This window comes from Pan paniscus, chromosome 14 (assembly GCF_029289425.2).
Source record: "Pan paniscus chromosome 14, NHGRI_mPanPan1-v2.0_pri, whole genome shotgun sequence".
NCBI lineage: Eukaryota > Metazoa > Chordata > Mammalia > Primates > Hominidae > Pan > Pan paniscus.
Window position 1 is genome coordinate 45,768,326 of NC_073263.2, and position 23,854 is coordinate 45,792,179.

General features: G+C 44.3%; 1 protein-coding gene across 5 annotated transcripts in view; it reads left to right on the top strand.

The window, feature by feature from the left end:
• Positions 1-554: 554 nt before the first annotated feature.
• The window catches only part of ERICH6B (glutamate rich 6B), a 74,435-nt gene continuing 51,135 nt past the window's right edge, over positions 555-23,854 (top strand). The window contains exons 1-4 of one of the 5 annotated variants that reach the window (XM_055096735.1): positions 556-609; positions 975-1,064; positions 8,679-8,730; positions 19,255-19,949. In XM_055096735.1, coding sequence (XP_054952710.1) covers positions 19,313-19,949 — 637 coding nt within the window. In that variant the 5' untranslated portion in view covers positions 556-609; positions 975-1,064; positions 8,679-8,730; positions 19,255-19,312. Of the gene's footprint in view, positions 610-974; positions 1,065-4,325; positions 4,418-8,678; positions 8,731-19,254; positions 19,950-23,854 lie in introns of all 5 variants that reach the window. The other 4 variants (XM_055096732.2, XM_055096733.1, XM_003804210.4 and 1 more) reach the window with 4 other exon arrangements.

Below are 23,854 nucleotides of genomic sequence, written 5' to 3' on the forward strand. Positions count from 1 at the left end.
ACATAGAAGTGGTTTGCAACCCAGCCTCCCACCCCACCTGACCATTCTGCCACTCCTGCAAGTCCACTCACAGTGGCCAGGGCATGGGAACTTAGCTTTCTCCAACCCTTGGCCCCAGATCAACCCCTTGTGGGTCTCTCTATCCCTTTCAGGGCAGTTCCTTTCCTGGGGACCAGCTCCAGTGAGCCCATTCAGGGCCCTGAGAGCCACATGTCCCATCTCTTCATCTACGCAGCCACCACAAGCTTAGCACTGGACCCCAGGATTCTAGAAAGTCCCAGCCTGGAGGTCTGACGTGTACGGTCTCCATTCAGGGAAACACAATCCCCACGGCTGCAACTTCCCCCGACACAGGCGACCTTCACGCAGACAGCAGGAAAACTTTCTGGCCGCCGCTGACGCCTGGTCCAAACAGTTCCCCGCCAGGAGAGAGGCTGGGAAAGGGAAGGCGAGGGCAGGTGCAGAGGCTTAGAATTCTCCGCCACGCACACACGCAGATTAGATGGGGCCCAGGGAGGCTGCGGAGTGCGGTTCCCATGGTAACCGAGAGCTGCCACAAACGCTGGGGCCTGAGATCGCGGTGGATGCGCGCGCGGGCGCCTGGCTTGGGTAAGGGCTGCGCACGTTAGCAATGCGCTCCTCCTCCTCTTTCTCCTCCGCCTCCCTCTCCACCCACTCTCCTCCTCCTCTTCCCCCTCCTTCTCTGAGGGAGAAAGCAGGGAGCAGAGTGGAGGATCTGGGCAACAAAGAAGCGCCAAGTACATAGACTTCTTTGTTTCTCTCGCCCTTTCTCGGCCTCTCCATTCCCTTGGCCTTTCTGACATCTGCTTCGACCCAGCTTCTTCCCATTGTGAAGGCCGTTGTTGGGTCATGATATTTCTACAAATAAAGGATAAGGGGTCACTTTCTCTCTAGAGAGCCCCTAGCTCTGGGGGAAAGTGCGAGTGTGGATATTATGACTTCTTCCTTGACAGCCTGAATATAGACCAGTCCCCCAACCAGGAACAAATTCCCCAGATCGAAAACTCCAGCCTTGCCCACGAAGCGACTCCTGTGGCCCAAAGGCAAGTCACTCAGCTTCCCCTGTTTCCTTCCCCTACCTCTCTAATGTGGGGGGTAAACAGCAGTCCTAACTGGCCTTCCAGGGAGATGTGAGCAGTGACCAAGGTCAGTGTTTTTACAAGTGTTCTGTGCCAAGTGATGGCTCAAAGTCACCCTCCTTGAAAGTTCAAACCTGAATATATTCGAAATTCTATTTATAAAAAAGGCCCTAGGAAATGATGTTGTAATGAGTGCACTGGGTGTCTATAGTGCTAAACACTGCACTGATTGGTCTAAGGGGGTTGCCAGAACGTTTTGATTTCATGTTTGCCCCCTGGCATGTTTTAATGTGGATCCAGATCAGCCCAGGCCTGGCACCATGGAATTCACGGAAGTAGGTCATCAGTTGTTCCCCTCATGGGGGAGAGCAGCAGACTTCAGCCAAGAATCACACAAGTTAATGAACAAGGTTATAAACAGCTATCGTAGACGATAACAACAACAAGAACACATTACGTTTGCAGAGCGCCATGGAATCCTTGGAGTCCTTTACAGAAATGAGGCTTCTCACCTTGATCCATCTAGGGTTTCCAAGCATCAGCTGGGAGAAGCCCAGTGAAAGCCAAGGGTCGCCCACTCCATCTTCTTCACCAGCTCCCAGCTTGCTGTCTTAGCCCACCCATAACTCATCTCTTGAGTTTCCCCCATAGCAGGAGGGAAAGTGAAGTGTTGGGGGCTGAAAAGTCCAAACCAGAAATTTCATTTGTGGTCAGCCTCCTGTGTGCCTCTCCTTCCGTTGGATCATCCATTCGATCCACATCCTTCTGTTGAAATCCTGCTACGTGCCTGACATGGTGCCAGGCTACAGTCTCATAGGTGAGGCAGACACACAAACCAAGGAGAAGTGCAATAGGAGAAAGGCAGTGAGAGAGCAGTCAGGAAAAGAGAGACTCTTTCTGGAAGAGCTTGTGTGTCTTCCCAGACGAGGTGACTTTGGGTTGGGTTTTAATGAGTGAATAAACTTGCTACAAAGTGATAAGGAAATTCAAAAGAAAGGGTGGGACTCCAAATAAAATCCCACTCTGGAGGAGCTGTCAGAAATATGTACTGGATCCTGCAGAGAAAAAAGAGGGCCCGTTAATAATATTGAGGTCTCTGGTTGGAAGGGACACATACAACTGTCTACCGAAGCTCAAGGCTTCTCTTGCACCAGCAGACAGGGTGAAGCCCTGTCCTCCCATTTCTCCTGTTGGAGATGGGGCTGATGTATCCTGCTAAGACAGACCCTGGCAGCAAACTCCTCAGCCCTTCCAGACCTCAGCCAAGAATCTGTATCCATGAGTCCCCCAGCCCAACACCGACTGGTCTCCTCCTAGACCTTAGTGGTTTACCAGCCTCTTCACTTGTGTTGTATAACTAAAAAAATCTTTGTATAGAAACATTTGCCTATGTTCTTCCTATCCCACTAAAAATAGCAAGTGTGAGTTTAATAACAGAGCTTATTCTGTGTTTCATATTTAATCCCTCCAAACTCCAAATGTGGAACCAGGCATCTGTGCCCTCTCAGACTGATGCTTTCTAGAAGAAAGGGGTTGCTTAGGCAGCACACCCCAAGTCCCAAGCCTGCCTCTCAGCTCTATATCCATAGAAGATCCCCAGTCCAGTTTTGACTGGTGGTTGTGATAAACTTCAGCTTTATGTTAGTTCACCGCTTCAAGTAATGCTTTTGGAGCATGACTATATGTGTATGAGCATGACTATATTCTGCACTTAGCCGTGACCATTGGCTGAGTGCCCTGGGAGCTACACCTGATCATGTTCATGGACACAATCAACAAAATAAACACTGTCAATATTCCTCATCCAGGCCTAATTTTCTGAACCCCTGACAAAAGCTGGAGCTTGCAGCCCTAATCAAACCAGTCTGTACAACCAGCTTTTCTACAAGGTCTCCGAGGTTTATGGAGGCACCAAGGAGAGATTCAGGTACAGTTCCCAGGTACTATTAGGAACCTGGTCCACAACCCACCAGTTCCCAGAACTCTGTAGCCTTTTGGCTGTGGATATTTTTTTCATTAGGAGGGGCTCACTGCCACAAGGGTACCCCGCTCTTTGAACAAGGACATAGGTACATAGGTCCAACATAGGATAACATGTCTACCAGGGTCAACCATTCTCTATCCTGCAAAATTCCTAACTCCTGGAAACTTGCAAACTCCTGACACCATCCTGGACTCTGTGGTATGTGCAAATGGGCTCTTTTGCCTGGATGTCTGAAGAGTCCAGTCTTCACATTGAGGATGGCCTCTACGTGACCTGGGAAATTATGCTTGGAAGAAATCCCTGAGCAGTCAAAACCCGAAAGTCCCTTTGCTCCCGGTCTTACCAGCCTTCCCAATGACTAAGTGGGGCAATTTCAGGTCATAAAAGATGCCCTTCCTCTCCGATTCTATGCCTCCCTGATCCCCCATTGAAATCTAGAATGCTTGCTGCTTCTGTAGTCTGTCATGTGAAAACACAGACCCTCTAGCCAAGGCAGCTGCCCTTGATTCTTTAGGGAGGTCAGCAGCGGGAGGAAGAGCCCTGCTGGCCAGGCAGGTTAGGAGGGAGGAGAAAAGGCTGTCACATGGGGCATTAACAGCATAGGCTCCTTCCATAAATAAGCTCCCCTGGAACATCCTCTGGCTAGCTTTTAATTAAGTGGGGACTGCCCAATTCTCTCATGGGCCCCATACCCCAGGGGCCAGAGGTAGTGCTGGCATCTGCTAGCTCCCCATCATCTCCCCTTACAGATGATTTCTCTTCCAACTCCTGTTAAAACTCTCCTCTTTTCTCATTCATTACATAATCATACTATGTTGTATTTTAATTTATTTTCCTGTCTTTCTGCTTAAGCAAGAAGCTTTCTTGAAGACTATCTATAGGTATGCCTTATGCAACCTTGTGGCCCCAGTGCCTGACACAGTGTCTGGGACATTAAAGAAGTCCTCAATAAATGTTTATGGAAGGAAAGAGGGAAAGAAGAAAGAAAAAGGAGAGGAGGGAGACTTGGAAGCTTATCATTTTCAGAAGCACATATTGGATAAGGTCTGGTGAATACACTAAATGATAATATCAGGACTCACCAATATTTGGGCAGCCTAGAGGGGTAAGGCAAAACCTGCAAGATGAAATGTAACATCAATCCATGTAAATACCTGTATCTGGTTCAAAAAATAAGTAGAAGTATAGCACAGAAGAAAAAACAGATAAAGAACATAAAAGCTACCTTCAAATATTTGCAGCTCACTGTGAAGCAAGTTGGACTATGTAGCTTCAGGGAACAGACCTCAGAAGGCTTGCTGGAAACCCAAGAGAAGAAGATTTAGCAGCAGAAGTGTGTGCCATTCGATTCATGCTAAGTATAGTGCCTGGCACATGGAAATGGTGGCTGTGATTTTTGTTATCCTTATTATTACAGTGTCATGGTCATTATTTATTATTTATTAGATCTGCCCAATAGTCAGTCTCACGAGGCACTGAGCTCCCAACCTTGGAAAGCCAAGGTCATCACTGGGGAGCCACCTGTGTCTGGGGTCACCCCACCTGTGTGGGGTGTTTGTCAAGCTGATTCCTAACCCCTGGCCTCCCCTTTCCCCTAATCCTATGACTCTAAGAACAATGCCCTGTATGTCCTGGGTAGTGAAAGCTCTAGATGCAATTCCTGACTGAGGAAACTGTCTTTTCTATAAAAGTTTTGCACTCTTTGCATTAGTTGCAGTGTGCTTCCCTCTTGCAATGCCACTGAAGCATCTCTTTGATGTTGAAAAACAAAATTGCTTTGTGTGAAAGCTTCTTTAATCTTATATAGATACAAATGCCTTGTATCTTTGGGGATATGCCAAACCACTCGGTATTTGAGAATTAATCTTATTAAAGAAAGCTCTGTTTAATCCCCAATGCTGTTTGCCAGAGATGTCAAATAATTCGACACCTGTTCCTACTGCTGCTTTACTGTGCACTCTTCCTGGATTTATTGTTAAGGAAAATGCATTGGCTTGATCGGGCTGGACAATGGGATTCTAGCATTCGGTTGGATGCTATAGCTATAGTAAAGTTGCTTTATAGTATTACCTCAGTTTCTTAATTAGTTAAAGAAAAGGAAAGAAAAGTTAGGGGTAGGGGACACTTGCCTGTTGTGAAGAATAACAAATGATATGATGAAATTGCTTCACTAACTATCCAACTCAATATGATTACTTATGGTAAAACATCAGTATTGCTAAGAAAAATGGGGTTCATATAAAGTAACTGTTGTCTCTTCCCAAGCATATAGGAAACCCCTGTCCTTGATTAGACCTAGTCTGTAAAATATCTTTTGCATATAAATGTATATTATATATAAATATATATATACACACACACACACACACACACACAGTCCTGCCACATAACATTTCACTTGACAGACCGTGTATACAACAGTAGTCCCATAAGATTATAATACTATATTTTCACTCTTCCTTTTCTATGTTTAGATATGTTTAGATGCACAAATTCTTACCATTGTTACAATTGCCTACAGCATTCAGTACAGTAACATGCTGTCCAGCTTGTAGCATAGAAGCAATAGGCTACACCATATAGCAATAGACTGCACCATGTAGGTTTGTGTGAGCACACGCTGTGATGTTCACACCGTAACCACCTGACAGGTTCTTCCTGACTGCTGCACAAACAAAATCAATTCACAGAGACCATGGCACTGCAGTAAGAAAGAGTCTAATTGACATGAGGCTGGCCACACCATGCAGGAGATGGAGTTATTACACAAATCAATCTCCCTGAGCATTTGGAAGTTAGGTATTTTCAAAGATAGTTTGGGGAAAAGGGTTGGGGGTGGCTAGGCAAGGGGTTATTGCTGCTGATTGGTTAGGGGTGCAATCATAGGGGTATAAGAAATGGTTCTCCTGCTTGCTGAGTTACTTACTTCTTTTGAGTGGGCCACAGGAGTAGTTGGCGGGTCCAGGTGGAGCCATAGGTGTCAGACATGAAAAACACCTGAAAAAGACATCTCAAAAGGCCAATCTTAGGTTCTACAATAGTGATGTTGTCTGCAGGAGTGATTGAAGTTGCATATCTTGTGACCTCCAGAATAATGGCTGGCAATCATTTATGTCTACGCCTTAGGAGAATTCAGCCTCCGCTCTCCTCCTGGCCTGGTGGTCTCTCATTAGCTTTACAAAGGTGGTTGAGTTTGGGGAAGGGCTATTATCATTTCAACTATAAATTAAATGTCTCCTAAAGTTAGTTGGCCTAAGCCCAGGAATTTTTATGAGCATCTTGAAGGCCAAAGGCAAGACGAGGGTTGGCCAGATCAGATCTCCTTCACTCCCATGATTTTCTCACTGTTATAATTTTTGCAAAGGTGGTTTCAACACAAGGGCAAAATTGCCTAATGATGCAGTTTCTCAGAGCGTATCCCCATCATTAAGTGATGTATGATTACATAAAAATGTCAGTCAAAATGAACTCACTGGCTCCCTTTCTCCCAATTCACTTCTGGATCTTCTCAGGAGCTATCAGTGAACAATCCAAACACACAACCATATGAGATAATCACTCAGTTACTAATTTTGTCAATTATTTGTCGAGCTCCTATCAAATGCCAGGCACTATTCTAGCTGGTGGGAATACAATGGTGAACAAGAAAGCAAAGTTCCTACTCTCAAATCTACAGACCAAAGAACATGGTATGTTCAGGAGTAACAAATATTATGAGGAAAATAAAACAACATGATAATACATGTAGTGATTGGAGGTGAGGGTCAGGGGTGGCAGTTTTAGAAAGCCTTGCTGGAGAGATGACATTGGAGGAGAAACTTGAGAATGAGCCAGGTGTTGGAAGATCTTCAAATGGATGAAGAACTTTTCAGACAGTGGGAAGGGCAAGTGGAAGCATCCTGAGGTGAGAACAGGCTGCAGCAAGGGAAGGAGGATTTCCAGAAGGGCAGGAGAGGATGTGGGGCCAACTTGGGTCGGCCCAGGAGGGCTTTCAAAGGGAAGTGGAAGCCACTGGAGGATGGCTGGGAGCAACATAGAAGCAGTGGAGCAATGTGGTCTATTTTATGTTTTTAAAAGCCACCTCTGAAGAATGGATTATTGGAAAGCAAGAGCCAAAGCAGAAAGACTGCCATAGAAAACGCTGGATTTGACGATGGTGATGGCAGTGGTGGTAGAAGGAAGAACGGATTCAGGACATTTTGTGGGAGGTGGTGCAAGAGGACTTACGGATTGATTCGTGGGTTTGGGAGGATGAAAAAGAGGAATCATGGGTGACTCCAAGCTTCTTCATCTGAGCACTCAGGGAATTATACCAGAGGTTCCCAAACTTTCTCCGTTCAGGGCACCCTCAACATCTCAGTGAATTTTTCACGGTGCCCACAGGCCAAAAGAAATCCCTAAAGGTTTCATGTATTGAATCGTTACATCCGAATAACTTAATGAATATCTCATCCTTGTGTCACATATTTATGTCACAATTTAATACACAGAAATTGAAGGAAAAAATAATGCTTTTATTTCCTTCTTAAATAGCCACTGCAGGGGAGAAAGCGTAATTTATTTTCTTTCCCTTTTTAGGTTCTTAGTGGAGACACTCTCCTGAAAACAAAAGTCAGATTAACAAAAAACATGCAAAAATGTATGAATGCTTGCTGTACCTATCATACAGGAGAGGACTCAATTAAAAAGTATTTCTCTCTCAAGGCAGTGGCTTAGGGATCTTGCTTAAATAGTATTTTAACAAAGAGCCATAAATACCATGTAGTGACAAGACAAAGAAAAGAGCAGTTCCAGTCTATTAAAAAGCAGGAAAGTGTGTGGGAAGAGAGTAAAATCTGTTCCCAGATTCCTCTGGTGTCTGCTGCTGCCTTCTCTGGGCCAATAAGCAAATGCCATCTCCAATAAGGCAGGATTTTTGTGCTGCCATCAAGCAAACAGAGGCTGAGGCCGAGTGTTCCCCTGCATTTTCAGTGCCTTTAACTTAACAATTCTCAGTATTTTGGAGGAAAATATTTTTATTTCCTCCCCACAATGACTTACTAATGAATCGTGTGTACCCATTGGGCATTGCACAACTTCCCAAATCTTGGAATCAATGGGACGTGGCCACCCTCATTTCGTGTTCCATACTAATTTTGGGGTGGTGCTTGATTTTTATCTCAACAACTGCCACATGCCCAGCTTTGCAAAATATGCCACAATTGAAAGGAATGTAGCATAATCTAAAGTTAGTCGATGTCCAACAGATGTCAAGTATCACTGTTTCCCTCAAAAATTTAAACTATACTGTGGTGTCCCTGTGAGTTCTCTGCAGTGCCCAGGGAGCCTTGGCGCACAGATTGGTGATGCCATTCAGGGGTGGCGGTGGGGTTGGCAGAAGAGGCACACCGTAAGTAAGGGCTGCTTTGGTTTGATTTGCTGTTGGACATTCAATGAAAGCTACTGACCAAGGAACTTTAAGGAAGAAACATACCACAAAACTAAATTCATCCAATGTTAGTATAGAAAAAAATCTATTTTCCAGCATTACTAAGAAATATGTTTTTCTCTGCCCAACTTCCTGGATAACTAACCAGAAAACATTTTTCTTTCAGCTGTTATTGTTGAAAACTCTCTTGGCTTGGACTCAGTTTACCCCCTGACATTGTAAGTACTCAGCCAGGAGCCTGACTGGGCTCCATTGTCCCATGTCTTGAAGATTACACAGTCATGATTTCAAGTAATTCTTATTGTCCTCCCTGTTAGCCACTCTGTGATCCTAGAAACAGCCATGTCAAAATAGACCTCCATGAAGTGGATTTTATTTTCCTACAGAAACAGCATTTCAATGCATTGCATTTCTCATTACGAACAGGGCATTCAATAAATTCTAGATGATACCACCAGTAGGGCTTCCAAAGAAATGTTCTTGTAGGGTTAAAGTCTCTTATCTGCAAGCTCTGAAATACAAAAAGTTCTGAGAACTGAGTCCTCCTGATAAGTTTGTGACACTCATTTTTCCACAAAACCTAACCTTCCAGAACTCCATTGGGAGTAAAATCCAACCTAAATGGAAGTGGGACTAAAAGCTTTTCTTTATCCCACTTATTGTAAAAGTTTACATGTTTGCTGCAGAAATACTAAGACTCACCACAGCGTGCTTCCCCAGAGCCCTCTGGGGTTGTTTTTTTATCTACAATGTAATTGATATATCTAAATTCCACAGCACAACTGGCCGCAAGGATTTTGAACAAGGGATAGTTAGTCTCAGAAACACAGGGTAGAAAGGAACCTACGGATCTTCTAGGTCAATCTATTAATTGCCTGGAGATATGTGGCAGAAGCAGCGAACATGTTCAGAATCATATACTTTTTAGGCGAGGTGCAGTGGCTCACGCCTGTAATACCAGCACTTTTGGAGGCTGAGGCGGACGGATCACCTGAGGTCAGGAGCTCGAGACCAGGCTGGCCAATATGGTGAAACCCCGTCTCTACTAAAAATACAAAAATTAGACACGCATGGTGATGGGCACCTGTAGTCCCAGCTACTTGGGAGGCTGAAGCAGGAGAATCGCTTGAACCTGGGAGTCAGAGGTTGCAGTGAGCCGAGATTACACCACTGCACTCTGGCCTGGGTGACAAAGTGAGACTCTGTCTCCAAAAAAAAAATATATATATATATAATATATATATTATATATATAAATAATATATATATTATATATATAAATAATATATATAATATATATATATATATATACTTTTGGGATCTCAACCAAGAAGACAGTGCAATTTCTCTTGCCACCAGCTGCCCACCACCCCGCGAGGCAGCCTAAACATGGCTCATAGTTGCTGAAACCCTGGCATCTCAGCACAGTTAGTGGGTAGAAAGGTATTTTTCACACACCCCAAAAATACCATTCTTCTGAGATCTGAAATTAAAAATGGCATTTGTTATAACAATTATCAATAATTCTGCTTTGTTGCTGATAATTGTGACTATTTAAGAGAGGTTAATTGAAAGGTTCTTTATCTGACTTGAAAATTAGTGCAGTCAACTTGTAACTGCGGATGTCTTTTCATCTCAGTGAATTTCATTTTAGCAAGTAGGAACTCTAAATATTATTTCTTCGTTCTTTTAAATAATTTTCATGAAAGCTTTTAAATATTTGAAGGAATCCCTAAGAACTTGAGTTATAAAGATTGGAAAGAAGACATATGTTGCTTATCTCCTCTTTCGCGGTATTTAGACTTTGGAATGAGACAGACATTGAATATCAAATATGGCACTACATAGCTATGGCCTCAGACCAGCTCACTGCCCTGGTTCTTAGTTGGTTAATAGGATAATTATACTTTGCCAGATTGTGTTCAATCTTTAAAGGAAAAAGGAAAAGAAAAGGAAAATACCTTTTTCTGTTCTAGGCACATAGTAAGTGCTCAGCAAATGACAGAAACCCAACTTCTCCCTCCTCCTCTTCTCCCCCTCTTTACTTTCTTTATCAAGGAGAATTATTGTTTAACCAGAGCTTGTGAAAGAGGCTGTGAGAGAGCTAAAGCCAGTGTGCAGGGGGAGACCCCTAAGAAGGTTCCCTGAGAAGGGCTCTCCTCCAAAACACACATGACATTTGGCACTGGGGAAAGAACATTGCCCTCAGCAAGAGCAGACCTAGGTCCAGATCTTAGTCTGGCCACTTAGGACTTGCCTGACCTTGGTGGAGTTATTTGATTTCTCTGAACCTTAGTGCTGTCATCTATAAGATGGAGATGATAGTGTTTACCGCATAAGGCTGCAATGATGAATCCATTAAACAGGGCCCACGAAAGCACTTTGCAGCACAAAGCATTATACAAACAGCTAAAGCATAGAGAAGAAGCGGGACCATACTCCAGTCTGGAAACAGAAGAACCTTTTCCTAATTTAGATAAAAGGAGAAGAAAAAGCAGACGTCGCAAATTACAGCCCAGTCCATGTGATATTGATGCTGGGCAGAATTCTAGAACATTTCACTTGGGACAGGGTACAGGCAGCAGGGCTCCCTGGAGAGTGAGGTGGGGGCACTGCACCTCTCTGACCACCCTTAGAGATGGGAGGACACCTTGAGTGGGTTGGGAGTCAGGGAACCAAAGAGGAGGGGCTTCAGGAAGTTGAGGGGGAGGGGCCTCGGGAGAAAAGTGGGAGTGGCCTCAGGGATTCCAGGGGCCGGGTCTCAGGGAGCACGCTGGGAAGAGCTTTAGAGAGTGGAGACTAAAGGGCCTCAAAAGCTTGGCCCAGCCAGCAGCCTGTAGAAAGAGCTGCTTTCATCCAAACCTTCTTGGGTTTGTTTTGTTTTGTTTTGTTCTTTTGAGACAGGGTCTCGAAACCAGCACAGTGGCTGATCTCAACTCACTGTAGCTTTGACCTCCTGGGTTCAAGTGATCCTCCCATCTCAGCCTCCCACGTGAGCTAGGATCACAGGTGCACACCACCATGCCCGGCTAATTTTTTAGTTTTTTTTAGAGATAGGGTCTTACTGTGGTAGCTAGGCTTCTTCTTGGTGTTTTGTTTGTTTTTTTTTTTCCAGCCAAAAATGTTTGTAGTAAGATTTTCTTCCTCCCACCTTTGGACTATTTTTGATGCTCAGGTAGAAAACAATTTTTTCTTTCAAACAACTTTTTTTTCACACCTGTAAATGAAGACTGTAAACTCTTCTGTTTCCCCTGAAAGTTGATTTTCCTTACCTATGAAGTGAGGGTGATGATGCCCACATCAGGGCTTGCTGTGAGGGTGGAGGGGGCCAGAGTTTTGGCCACACAGAACCTTAGCTCCCCTCCCCACAGCCTCCCCTGACTGATGGATGGAGATGGGCAGCATGAAGGGCTTCTGCCGCAGCATCCCCGGGGCTTTCTGGTTGGACATTTGTATCAGTGGTTTGGATGAGGATACAGATAAGACTAAGCTGGGAGGAACTGGAAATGGCTAGCAGTCAATGAAAAATTATTTGGATGAGCCAAAGAAAATGTAACGTCCTGGTTAGAGGGGCAGGAGCCCCCTTCCCCTTTTGGAGTGGGTGCTCCAAACATCCTCACAGAGTCAGCAGAGTTCCCTCTTCTCAGATACACCGCACTGCACTGTGAGAGATGATCACAAGTGTGCCCCTGTCTCCATGTGTCTGGGCCTGGGCTCGACTTCTGTTCTGGGCCACCTGTGTAGAGAGCTCTTGGCCCACAACAGTGCATCTGGGGAGAAGACCCTAGAAACCTCACCATCCACAGAAGGGTGGAAGGAATGGGAAAGGGAGGGGTCTGTATTCACACATTCACTCAACACACATCGTACCCGCTGTGTGCTGGCCAGGGCCCTAGGCCCTTGGGCTACACCAGTAAATCAAACCAAGATCCCTGCTCCCAGGGAACTTACTTTGTAATGAGATGAGCAAGACAGCACACACCACAAATGAATAAGGTACTTGGTACATTAGATGGTGAGAGGCACTCTGGGGACAAAGGGGAAAGGATGGCAGGTTAAGGGACATGGAAAGTGCTAGGAGCAGGCAGGGGAGGACCCAGGGCAGTGGGGCATGCCTCACTGAGGCACTGGGAAAGGGGGTGACAGAGGGAGCAGGACTGTGGCAGAGATCTGGGGACAGGACCCAGGCACAGGGAGAGTAAGGGCCTTAACCAGAAATAATGCCCTGACCAGCACCTGGCATGTTAGGAAAGACCAGCAGGTCTAGGACCAGCAGGGCAGGAGCCAAGGGAGGCAGGGGGAGAAGAGTCGGGAGGACATTGCAGGCACTGAAAGGGCTTTGACTTCATCTGGGAGAGGGGAGCTATCACAGGGAAGTGAGGGGTCTGCCCCACATCTTCAAAGCCAGCGACTCTGTGAAGAATAGACCTGTTAAGGTGTGTGATTGTTAATTTTATGTGTTAATTTGACTGAACTAAGGGAGGCTCATTATTTCTGGGTGTGGCTGTGAGGGTGTTTCTGGAAGAGATTAGCACTGGAACTGGTGGAGTAGGTAAAGAAGATCATCTTCACCAATGTGGGTGGGCATTGTCCAAGCCACTGAGGGCCCAGCTAGAAGAAAAACATGGAGGAAGGGACAATTTTTTTCTCATTCTTCTTGGTCTGGGACATCTATCTTCTCCTGCCCTAGGACCTTGGAAGTCCTGGTTCACAGGCCTTCAGACTCCAGGACTTACACTAGGGGTCCCCCTCCTCCATGTCTTAAGCCTCCAGCCTTGGACTGAATTACACCACCAGCTTTCCTGATTCTCCAGCTTGCAGATGGCAGATGGTGGGGCTTCTCAGCCTCCAAAATTGTGTGAGCCAATTCCCATAATAAATATCCACTTACATTTCTATATATATCCCACTGGTTCTGTTTCTCTGGAGAACCCTGAATGATATAGAAGGTAATTGCAATAATGCAGGCAAGATGTGTGTGTGGCTCAGAGCAGGGTGGGAAAATGGAGGGATGAGAAGAGATGAGATCCTTTGAAGAAGGAGCCAGACTGCTCTCCTGGTGGATATGAGGTTGGGTGAGAATGAAAGAGAAGAGTCTTAGTCCAAGGGCTGAGAGGTCTGGGGAGGAAGACTAGGATCCCAGTTTAGGCACAGTGAGTTTGAGACGTCTGTTAGACATCCCAGCAGAGATGCCAAGAAGGCCGTTGGAGTTGAGCCTGGAGTCCTGGAGGAAAGTCTAATTGCTACCTTCAAACCCTTAAAAGGCTGTCATGTAGAACTCTTCATCCTGGCTCCCCCAGGACTGAAAAAGGCCAGTGATGAGTGGAAGTCAAACCAAGAAGACTGATTCAATCCAAGGACTTCTGGACTGCAGCTGTCTGGAAATTGAATGATGAGCTTTATAAAGCACAGGCTATCTTACATTTATGGATAACAACTTCCTGAAAGCATGGCTGAGAGTCAGAAAACGTGCTGACACATTGTGAGGGCAGTTCTCTCTGGGCAAACAAAGCATCACCAAGAAAATCCCTCAAGTCAGGCCGCTTTCCCAGGCAGAGGTACCAGCCTCCTGAGGAAAAGGGAGCTCAACTCCAGCACTGCCCCAGAACCATCATTTCTCCTGGGACCCAGCCACTAGGACCCAGAATGAAGGACAGACGGACCCCAATCTCTAAACTTCTCAGCTGGGCTGCAGACAGTCCCTGGAGCAGGGTAGTTGGAAAGCAAATCTCTTTTTTCTCTCCCCATGGCATGAACTGATTAAGGCCTCAGAAGGACCCACAACACACATTCACACACATAGACGTTTACACACACGCACCTTCAGAGCTGGTTAGGAATAAGTATGCAATAATAACAGTGCCTGACACTCCTTATGCCTGTACACACTGCCTCATTGCATCCTTCCAGGAGATAGGTCCTGTTGTTCTCAAATGGGTCATGGTCTGAATCACAAGTTGGAGCCAGGATGTTTGCCCCAGACACTGGGTATCAAGTTGCCATTACTATTTATTCCACCTGTAGGCTTGTCTTACAAATTTCTAAGAGAATTAAAGGGAGAGTGTCTGGAATGCAGTTTCTTTTTCTGATCTTTGAAATGAGAATGCAGCTGACTGGACCCTTTTTACAAGGCCTGATGAGAAAATAGGAAGAAAAGACCCGTCACCCGGAATGATGGCATGCCATTGATAAATGCTCCTCTGGGCTATCTAGGGGACCGGCTGATTTTGATCTCTTAAGCAGCTACAAAAATCTGAGAGGTAGGGAGCCCTGAAGTGTAAGCCTTTGATGGAGTGGCCAGTGCCTATGTGTGCTCCTCACCTCTCCCAGGGGAGAGCTGGACAGACTGGCTGTCAAAGAAAACCAAAGCTGGACAGCAATCAAAGCAGTAAAATATATACATTTTAAAATTGCTTAAAAATAGGCTGCCACTGTGTTCCCAAGGCTCGTCTTGAACTCCTAAGTTCAAGTGATCCTTTCCGCTTCAGCCTCCCAAGTAGCTGGTACTATCAGTGCGCACCACCATGCCCCACAGTAAAAATATATTTTACTCACGAACTATTGCAACAGGAGAAAAGAGATCCCAGTATAGAACTGGACTCAATTCTGAATACAGCATGGGCAAATGGAAATTTACAGCCAAGGACAGAGTGGGGAATCAACGGATAGGAAATTAACTCAGAGGAAACATCAAGGCATCATCAGGGTAGATGGGAAATTAACAAGAAACATCAGGGGTAAGGGAGATTCAGGCTAAACCAGCCTGACAGAATTCTTGATGAAGGCAGGCCTGGGGCATGGGGAGGATGAGAAATCTGATCAGGTAACAAGGATGGTCATATATGGAGGATGGGGCAGGATTTTTGCTAAATTGACTTAGCAGGCTTCTTGCTAAAACTGGACTTTATAGAACTACCATTTAATCCAGCAATTCCACTCCTGGGTATCAACCCAGAGGAAAAGAAATCATTACATCAAAAAGATACCTGCAACTGTATGTTTATCACAGCAATATTCACAATAGCAAAGCTATGGAATCAACCTAAGTGTCCACCAATGGATGATCAAAGAAAATGTGGCATATATACAAAATAGAATACTGTGCAGTCATAAAAGAATGAAATCGTGTCTTCCGCAACAACATGAATGGAACTGGAGACCATTGTCTGAACTGAAATAGGTCAGTCACAGAAAGACAAATACCACATACTCTCACTTTTGAGTAGGCATAGAGTGTGGAGTAATAGACGATGGAGACTCAAAAGAGTAAGGGAGCAGGAGAGGAGTGGATGGTGAGAAATTATTATTACAAGAAATTACTTAATGAGTACAATGTATGCTATTTGGGTGCTGGAGACCCTAAAAACCCTGACTTTACTACACAATCTATGAATGTAACAAAATTACACTGGTACGCCATAAATTTTTACAAAATAAAAAAATAAATAAAATGAAACTGGATTTTACAAGGAAGTGCACAGATGAGTCTGGGAGAAGGTTCAGGAGCCTGACTGGAGTTTGGTCAAGCAAAGAATTCTTGTCACCACTCTTCAATTGCTCTAGCCATCCCAGCTCTGTCTTAGGGTGAGGCAGCAGCAGCCAGTGGGAGTTAGAAGTAGACGGCAATAATAGGTGGTGTGTTGAGGTTTTAGATGAATAAAGCTGAAGGGGCCTCCTTTACAATGGAAGAGGCGTCTGCAGACATAGCTGTGGTTGGGTCCCAAAGCTTTCCGTAGCTCACCCTTTGCCCCAAAGACAGTGTCCTCCACCATCAGCTCATGTATTATTTATACCTCTCCTCCTCCAAAAAGCACTGGAGGCAGCCTACATGAAAAGACATTCATATACCACAGAACCATAAAATGAAGGATAAAAGGGCAAGCCAACTGCAGGCACAGCTTCCATTCTCCGCTGCTTCTTAACTGTCTGGCAAATGGCCACGGGAATCCTCTTGCTCCAGAGTTGCTTTAATCCTAACACTTTCACCATCACCACTGTGAAGCAAAACTTATGGAAAGCCATCATTTTGGACTTGGCTCCTGCACTAGGTCCCAGTAGACAAGACCAAATCAGAATGGAGTCACTCATGCTAAGTGCCATATAATCAAACTGAAACTGTAAGGAAACAGATCCCAAAACAGCACACTTTTTCCTGAAAACAGGAGATTCCAGTCTACCTGAGTGAGAATAATAAGTAAGTCCTCTCTCTGCTTTAACCCTTACCAAAAAAAGTAACCTGAAGTAACCTAATGTTAGCCAATCCACTTTTTTTTGTTTGCTCTGTTTCCGTGTTCCCACCTCACAGAGCCTGCTGTTTTGCTACTGCCTGATGGGAGCTCTCATTCTGTTTGTAGAATGGTTCTATTCATGAATCATGAATAAAAACCAATTCAATTAATAACTAAATTTGTTGCAGTTTTCTCTTTTGATGCCACCCAACACAAAATGCTTCATGATGGGTTTTAAAACTCTCCACGCACAGGCTCCCCCTTTACTGCTACCATCTTTGTCATCTCTCCGCACGGCCAACTTTCCCTGCCCCAGGCAGATCCGGTTACTCCCTACCCTCAGCCACTGACCTCTAAAGTGATCAGGCTACCAGTGAGGCCTTGTTTTTCTCTCCACCAACTCTTTCAGTCAATTATTTCCCAGATTTACATTTGGTGAAGCTATCACAAGGTAGGTTCTCTGGAAATAGACTCTAAAATGCAAACTGCTGAGATGCAACTGTTGAGATACAAAACGTTTCTTGGGGTCAGCCCCTGGAGGAAAAAGGGAGAGGAAGCAGGCTTGGGCCAGATGGAGATGGCACTTGTGGAGTAGGCTTGGTGAGCCTTGGTCAGCCTGCTAGAGAGCTCTGGGGTGAATGTAGCCTCTCAGAGGTGTGCTGCCTGGAGTTGACTGTGATTTTCTATCTCCACCTTGCCTGGTCCTCAGATACCGGCTGTCCCAAGAATGACATCACTATCAGAAAGGGACTCTGCAGCTGAGACACATCCTGAAGGAGCTGGCAGCTGGGGGCCACCTGTTGACCACACTCCTCACCGCTGGGTGGCAAGTCCTTCTTTGAAAAGGGGATCTGGGCAGTGCACTTCTGTGTTCACTGCCCCAGGCTAACCCTATTGGAATCCAGCAATCCAAGGGCTCCAACAGTGATGTGGGTGGGTAAATGTGCCATTTGCCCATGATGAATGGCCTTGTCCATCACACCTCTCATCTTGGACATCATGCTGCATTTGCTAAAATTCATCCTGGTGGTCTCATCTGGCTGGTTCCCCAGAACAGAGTTTCCCACTCAGACAGCCAGAAAGAGGCCGGCCAAGATATGTATCTCTTAAGTCCCCAGAGCAAGCAGAAGGATTCTGGTCCGGTTGCCTCTTCAGTCTGTCCTGTCCTGCAGAATAAATGTCATTTTTAAACCTTCAGGGTGCACTGCTGTAGAGCCACCTCTTCTTGGCCCTTCATTCAGTCACTGGCCATATGTTTATTGAACATCTATTATGCACCAGGCTCCGAGCTAACCATCAGAGATACGGTGGGGAACAGATTATAGAAGGTCACTATCATTGAGACACTTACACCTAATGGAAGAAAAAAATTGAACAAGAACACACAGAAATGGACACATAAGTAGACACAATGATAAGTGCTGTAGGAGAGAGTAACAGGGTGGGGGCAGGGAAGGAAGGATGGGGATAGATAAGGCCAGAAAGACAGGCAGGCATGGAACGGAGGTGACATCATATTCTAAGCACAACAGAAAGCCACTGGGAGATTTTAAGCAAAGGAAATCCTGATTTGATTTATATTTTTATAAGAACACTCTTTGCAGCAAATGACTAGCAGAGCAGTGGCAGGGGTCTCAGGAAACCCAGTAATTCAGTCTAGAGATGGCATGTTCACCATGGGGAATCACAGTGGGCCACGGTGGAGAGGAGGGGGAGTGGAAGAATTCAAAATCTATTTTCAAAAAAGAATAACACTGACCCCACCCATCTTTAAGGAGCTTATACTGTTGGAAGAACAAACGTGCAAACAATTTAATATAGCAAAATAGTTACTTTAATAAAAAAAATATAGAGGACATGGATGGAGCAGAAGAGGGAGCCTGGAAGCCTTCCTGGAGGAGTCAAGATGCTCAGTGTTAAAACATATGTAGCATTTGCCTGGTGAGCTGAGGGCAGATGGTGCTGCGGGCAGGGCTGACAGTGCATGTGGTAGCCATGAGGACATGACCCACAGACTTCTGACCACAGGGGCCTTAACTGACCAGAAGCCCCAGCCACTGTGTCCGTCCTATGCTGTGGGAACCCCTTCCATTGTGTTGGTCACTTGTGTTTAGTAATCTGTTTTTTTGTGACTCCTTTCTCCCCAGATTTCAAGCTCCTGGAAGACAGTCTCTGTCTTATTTATTGTGGTAATAAATACTTAAGGAAAAATAAAAATCTTCTCTAGCAGTAGCACCACTAAACAATGATTGCTTTCCAGCCCTCCCCATTGACTTCATATTGTGCAATAATTTCAAAGGCCTGGTCTTTAGGTGTGGTCTCCCCACCCAGCTCTCTGAGGGTAAGCTTCCATTCCCTCTTCTTGTGCCTTTTTCACTGGCCTCTATGTACTGATCTGCATACTTAAAGAGCCCTCCAAAGACTACTGAATGAAATAAGTGAACAAAAATGGGATTAAATCAATATGCATTTGCTATTACTGGCTAATAGGATTTTATTCCTTTCTTGGATACAGGATAATAAAGTGACGTTGGCTGCTGCAGAAGGAGTTCACCACCTACGACTTCCCCAGCATGTCTGCTGAAAATAATCAGTTATCAGGAGCATCACCTCCTCACCCTCCCACAACTCCCCAATATTCCACACAGACCTTGCCTTCAGAGAAAGAGGATACTGAAGTAGAACTAGATGAGGAAAGTCTACAGGATGAATCTCCATTTTCTCCAGAGGGAGAGTCTCTGGAGGACGAAGAGTATCTGGAGGAGGAAGAGGATCTGGAAGAGGAAGAGTATCTGGGGAAAGAAGAATACTTGAAGGAGGAAGAGTATCTGGGGAAGGAAGAGCATCTGGAGGAGGAAGAGTATCTGGAGAAGGCAGGGTATCTGGAGGAGGAAGAGTATATTGAAGAGGAAGAGTATCTGGGGAAGGAAGGGTATCTGGAGGAGGAAGAGTACCTGGGGAAGGAAGAGCATCTGGAGGAGGAAGAGTATCTGGGGAAGGAAGGGTATCTGGAGAAGGAAGATTATATTGAGGAGGTAGATTATCTGGGGAAGAAAGCGTATCTGGAGGAGGAGGAGTATCTGGGGAAGAAATCATATCTAGAAGAAGAAAAGGCTCTGGAGAAGGAAGAGAATCTGGAGGAGGAAGAAGCTCTGGAGAAGGAAGAGAATCTGGATGGAAAAGAAAATCTGTATAAAAAGTATCTGAAAGGTGAGTATCTGGAGGAGGGAGAGCATCTATGGGAGGAAAAGTATCTGAAAGGGAAAGAAGGTTGGATGAAGAAGAGTATCTGGAAAGGGATGAGTATCTGGAGGAGGGCATCCCAAAGGATGGTAACTCTAGTTTACCAGGATGCGCGGGAAAAAAGCACAAACCTGACATAGAGCCAGAGCGCAAATTGTCAACTCTATCCATCGTGCTGACAGGGAGGAAGACTCATTTACTGACCAAGTTCTGCTCACAACTATAATACAATAGCCTTGCCCCAAAGCACTGCACCCACAAAGCAGACAGGAAGACTTCATAAACATAAAGCACCTGCTTATAATAATAATTGTTATTTGTATCTTTCCTTTTTCATATTACACGAGTAATACATGTTCATTGCAAATGTTTTAGAAACTATATATAAGCAGGCCAGGAGCAGTGGCTCACACCTGCAATCCCAGCAGTTTGGGAGGCCAAGGCAAGAGGATTGTGTGAAGCCAGAAGTTTGAGACCAGCCTGGGCAACGTAGCCACACCTCATCTCTACAAAAAAATTGTAAAATTTAGTCGGGTGTGGTGGCACACACATGTGGTCCCAGCTACTCAAGAGGCTGAGATAGGAGGATCACTTGAGCCCAGGATTTTGAGTAGCCTGGGTAACAGAATGCTCATCTCTAAAAAAAAAAAAAAAAAAAAAAAAAAAAAGAGAAGAAGGAAAGAAAGAAAGAAACTATATATAAGCAAAAAGAAGACAGCAAAAATCACCACCACTTGACTATCAGATTTGATAATCACTTTCCACACTTTTGATTATATCTTCCCCAGACTTATTTTATATATATACACACACACATATATTTATATACACATATATACACACATACACACACACCTCTTTTATAAAAGGATCATGCTTTATATTGTGTTTGTAACCTGCTTTTAAAGATACACTTATTTATATATTTATATAAACACTGTATACTTATATGAATATCATTTAATATTATATACATTCAATATGCTATTAAGCTTTCTACAAATCATTTTAATGACTGCATCACATTGTGTTGTGTTGATAAGCTATAATATTTTTAATCAATCTCCTATTACTGACCATTTATTGCTTCCAATTTTTTGTTACTTTTTAAAAATGGCATTTTGGTGAACTGCTTTATCAGAGATCTCTATTTCCTGGAATACATTCCTACACTCTGTTGCTAGGTCAACAGACACTGGTATGCTTCTCAGGATACCGATTCGGCCCCCTTAAAGGAATCATTTTAGTCTGTGGGTAAGTATTTGACTTTGGAGTGATTTTTCTCATCCAAGGGCTAAATTTTTCCGACACTGTTTCAGCAACTGGCAGTATTTCCTCATGTTGGGTTTTATTATTTGGCAGCAGCCTCCTTGTGCTGTTTGCTAGCAGTGACTAATGTGCTTTTGCTCATATGCCCCTGCAGTGTCTTCTCTTGATGTCGTGACTGCATGGCCATATTCAACTAGGTACAGAAATGTAAAGGTTCAGGTCACCTACATCATCTTCATGCTGGCCTATAAGTAGAACTAAACTATTTTTCTGGATCCGGTTCTGCTACCAACTGCAAGCATCCTAGGCAGCCTGAATTTTTGCATTCCTAAAAATCTGATTACACACAACCTACATCCTAAAAGCTGGGCATTCTCAGCAGCCACACAGACATTTTACCTTTATGTCCCTCTCCATCAAATCAGATGTACCATCCTTGATTCCTACTCCCTTCCTGGAAATTTAGTTGTTGCATTGGAGAGGTAATTCCACTACTGCTGGGAAACTCTCTTTTCTGTGTGCCTACCATTAAGCTCTCTCTTGGAATCCTAATATCCCTGCTGTTCAAGTATCAAATGTAATTCTAATACTGAAAAATAGCATTCAGGGCTTTTTCTCTTGCACGGTATGAATCAAGCATTCTTAACATGTCCCCTCTATGTGCTGGATCTTTGAAAATATATTACCCACTAGAGTAGGACAAATACAATGCTGTCAAGCGAATGGAACTGTGTATAAAGCAAACACTTTGAAAATAAATGTCCTGCTAACAAAAATTGGAGAGGCACTGAAAAAACACTAGGGAGATGCTGAAATGCCTTTCAAGGCTCATGAAAGAATGTCTTGGTCTATGAAATCCTAGGGTTTCAAGATAGATTGTACAAAACAGGTTAAGAAAAAATTTATAAGAAATTTCTTAACTTTTCAAAAAAATATATCAATATTTTTTATGTAGAATAGTCTCCTAATACCCTTAAGATATAACTTTGTTTACCCTTGTGTTGAACCTCAGTGACTAACAAGAGTGCCTTCCTCACCTATAGCAGATGCTCAGTACATGTAAATTGAATCAAGTGATCATATTCACTAACTAGAGCCAGTCACACTCACATATACATGGGCGCACACAAATTTTTTTTAACCTTATCCATTAATTGGCATCTATAAAATGAGCCCTAGATATGACAAATGGGCTTATCTCTCATGCTGATGCATTAACTACTTGAGGTTAGTAGTGGAAAACTATGTTGAGAAGAATTTTGAGGGATTGTCTGGGCTCAGCAGCAAAGAGTGCTGTGAGCAACTAGTGATGTCTGCCACAGGAGCAGAGAGTGAAGGGGGTGCCTGAGTGTCATTTATTTATCTACTTAATAGCAGATAGGAGTCTGTCATGAAGAGCACATTTTCCTTTCTCTCAGGAGCTTGACTGCCTAGGTTTGAATGCCAGCTCTCTCCCTTTCACTAGTTGCATGAGCTTGGGCAAGTGACTTAACCTCTCCATGTCTTGGTTGTCTTCATTGTAAATAGGAACAGCATTAGACCTACCTCATAGGATGTGTGGGAGGATTAAAGGGGTTTAATTGGGTAAATCATTAAGAGATATGCCAGACACATAGCATTTTAGGCCTAAGCAAGTGTTAGCCATTATAAGTATTATTATATTACATGATGTATTATTATTCCCTTGCCATTGACTTGTGCCTGGCCACACACCCCTAGCCACATTACCTGCTTTGTGAAATGGACATAACCAAAAGATGAAACACAATGAACCAGGCTGTGGGAGGGATCTGCACCCTCCACTCATCTACCCTATAGCGGTCAACTTCAGAGATTCCCATAGCCCTGGACAAATCAGGTTACATCAGACTAACAACCCCCACCCACCTCTCTTCCTTAAAGGGTTGATTCCCCCCAAAGTTTATGGGGAAATCCAGTAAAATTGGGTGAGCAACTTGAATATAAATGCAGCATCAATTGCCAGTGAATAATTGGTTGGTCGCATCTGACTGGCCTGCTGGGGGAGTTCAGATTTTGGATGCACAACATGGGTGTGAGTGCTGTGGTGTACAAGTCAGAAAACCCAGCACACGATGGAGTCTAGACCTTGGGCATGTCACTTACCATCTCTAGGTTTCAGTTTCCCCATGTGCAAAAACACCTTTCTCACAGTGGGTTGTAATAAGTAAATGAAGTAACATACCTGAAATTGCTTTGAAACTCCCCTGTACCACACAATTGTAAGGTATAAAATACTCTTCTAATCTTACAAGAAGAAAGGCAGTAGAGGAGCCTCCAGGCTACATTGCTCTCCTGCTGCCACAGAACATGCTGTAGAGTGAAACCACCCCATAATGAGACCCCCTTTTAGTTTTTTTAGTACCCAAGACATTCCTAATGATAAATTCTACCCTGTGGCAAATAATGCTATAGAGATGTCACAGTACATTGATTTTGATTCATCATGTTTTTGCCTAATCTTTTGATATACATAGTGCATCGAATTTTATTTTCTTTACCCTGCTAGATCCTCCTCGGCAGCTCCAAATGCCGTCTGGCCTAAATGCTGTAATTCAGTTGCCATTTCCAGTTGAGAGTTGGTG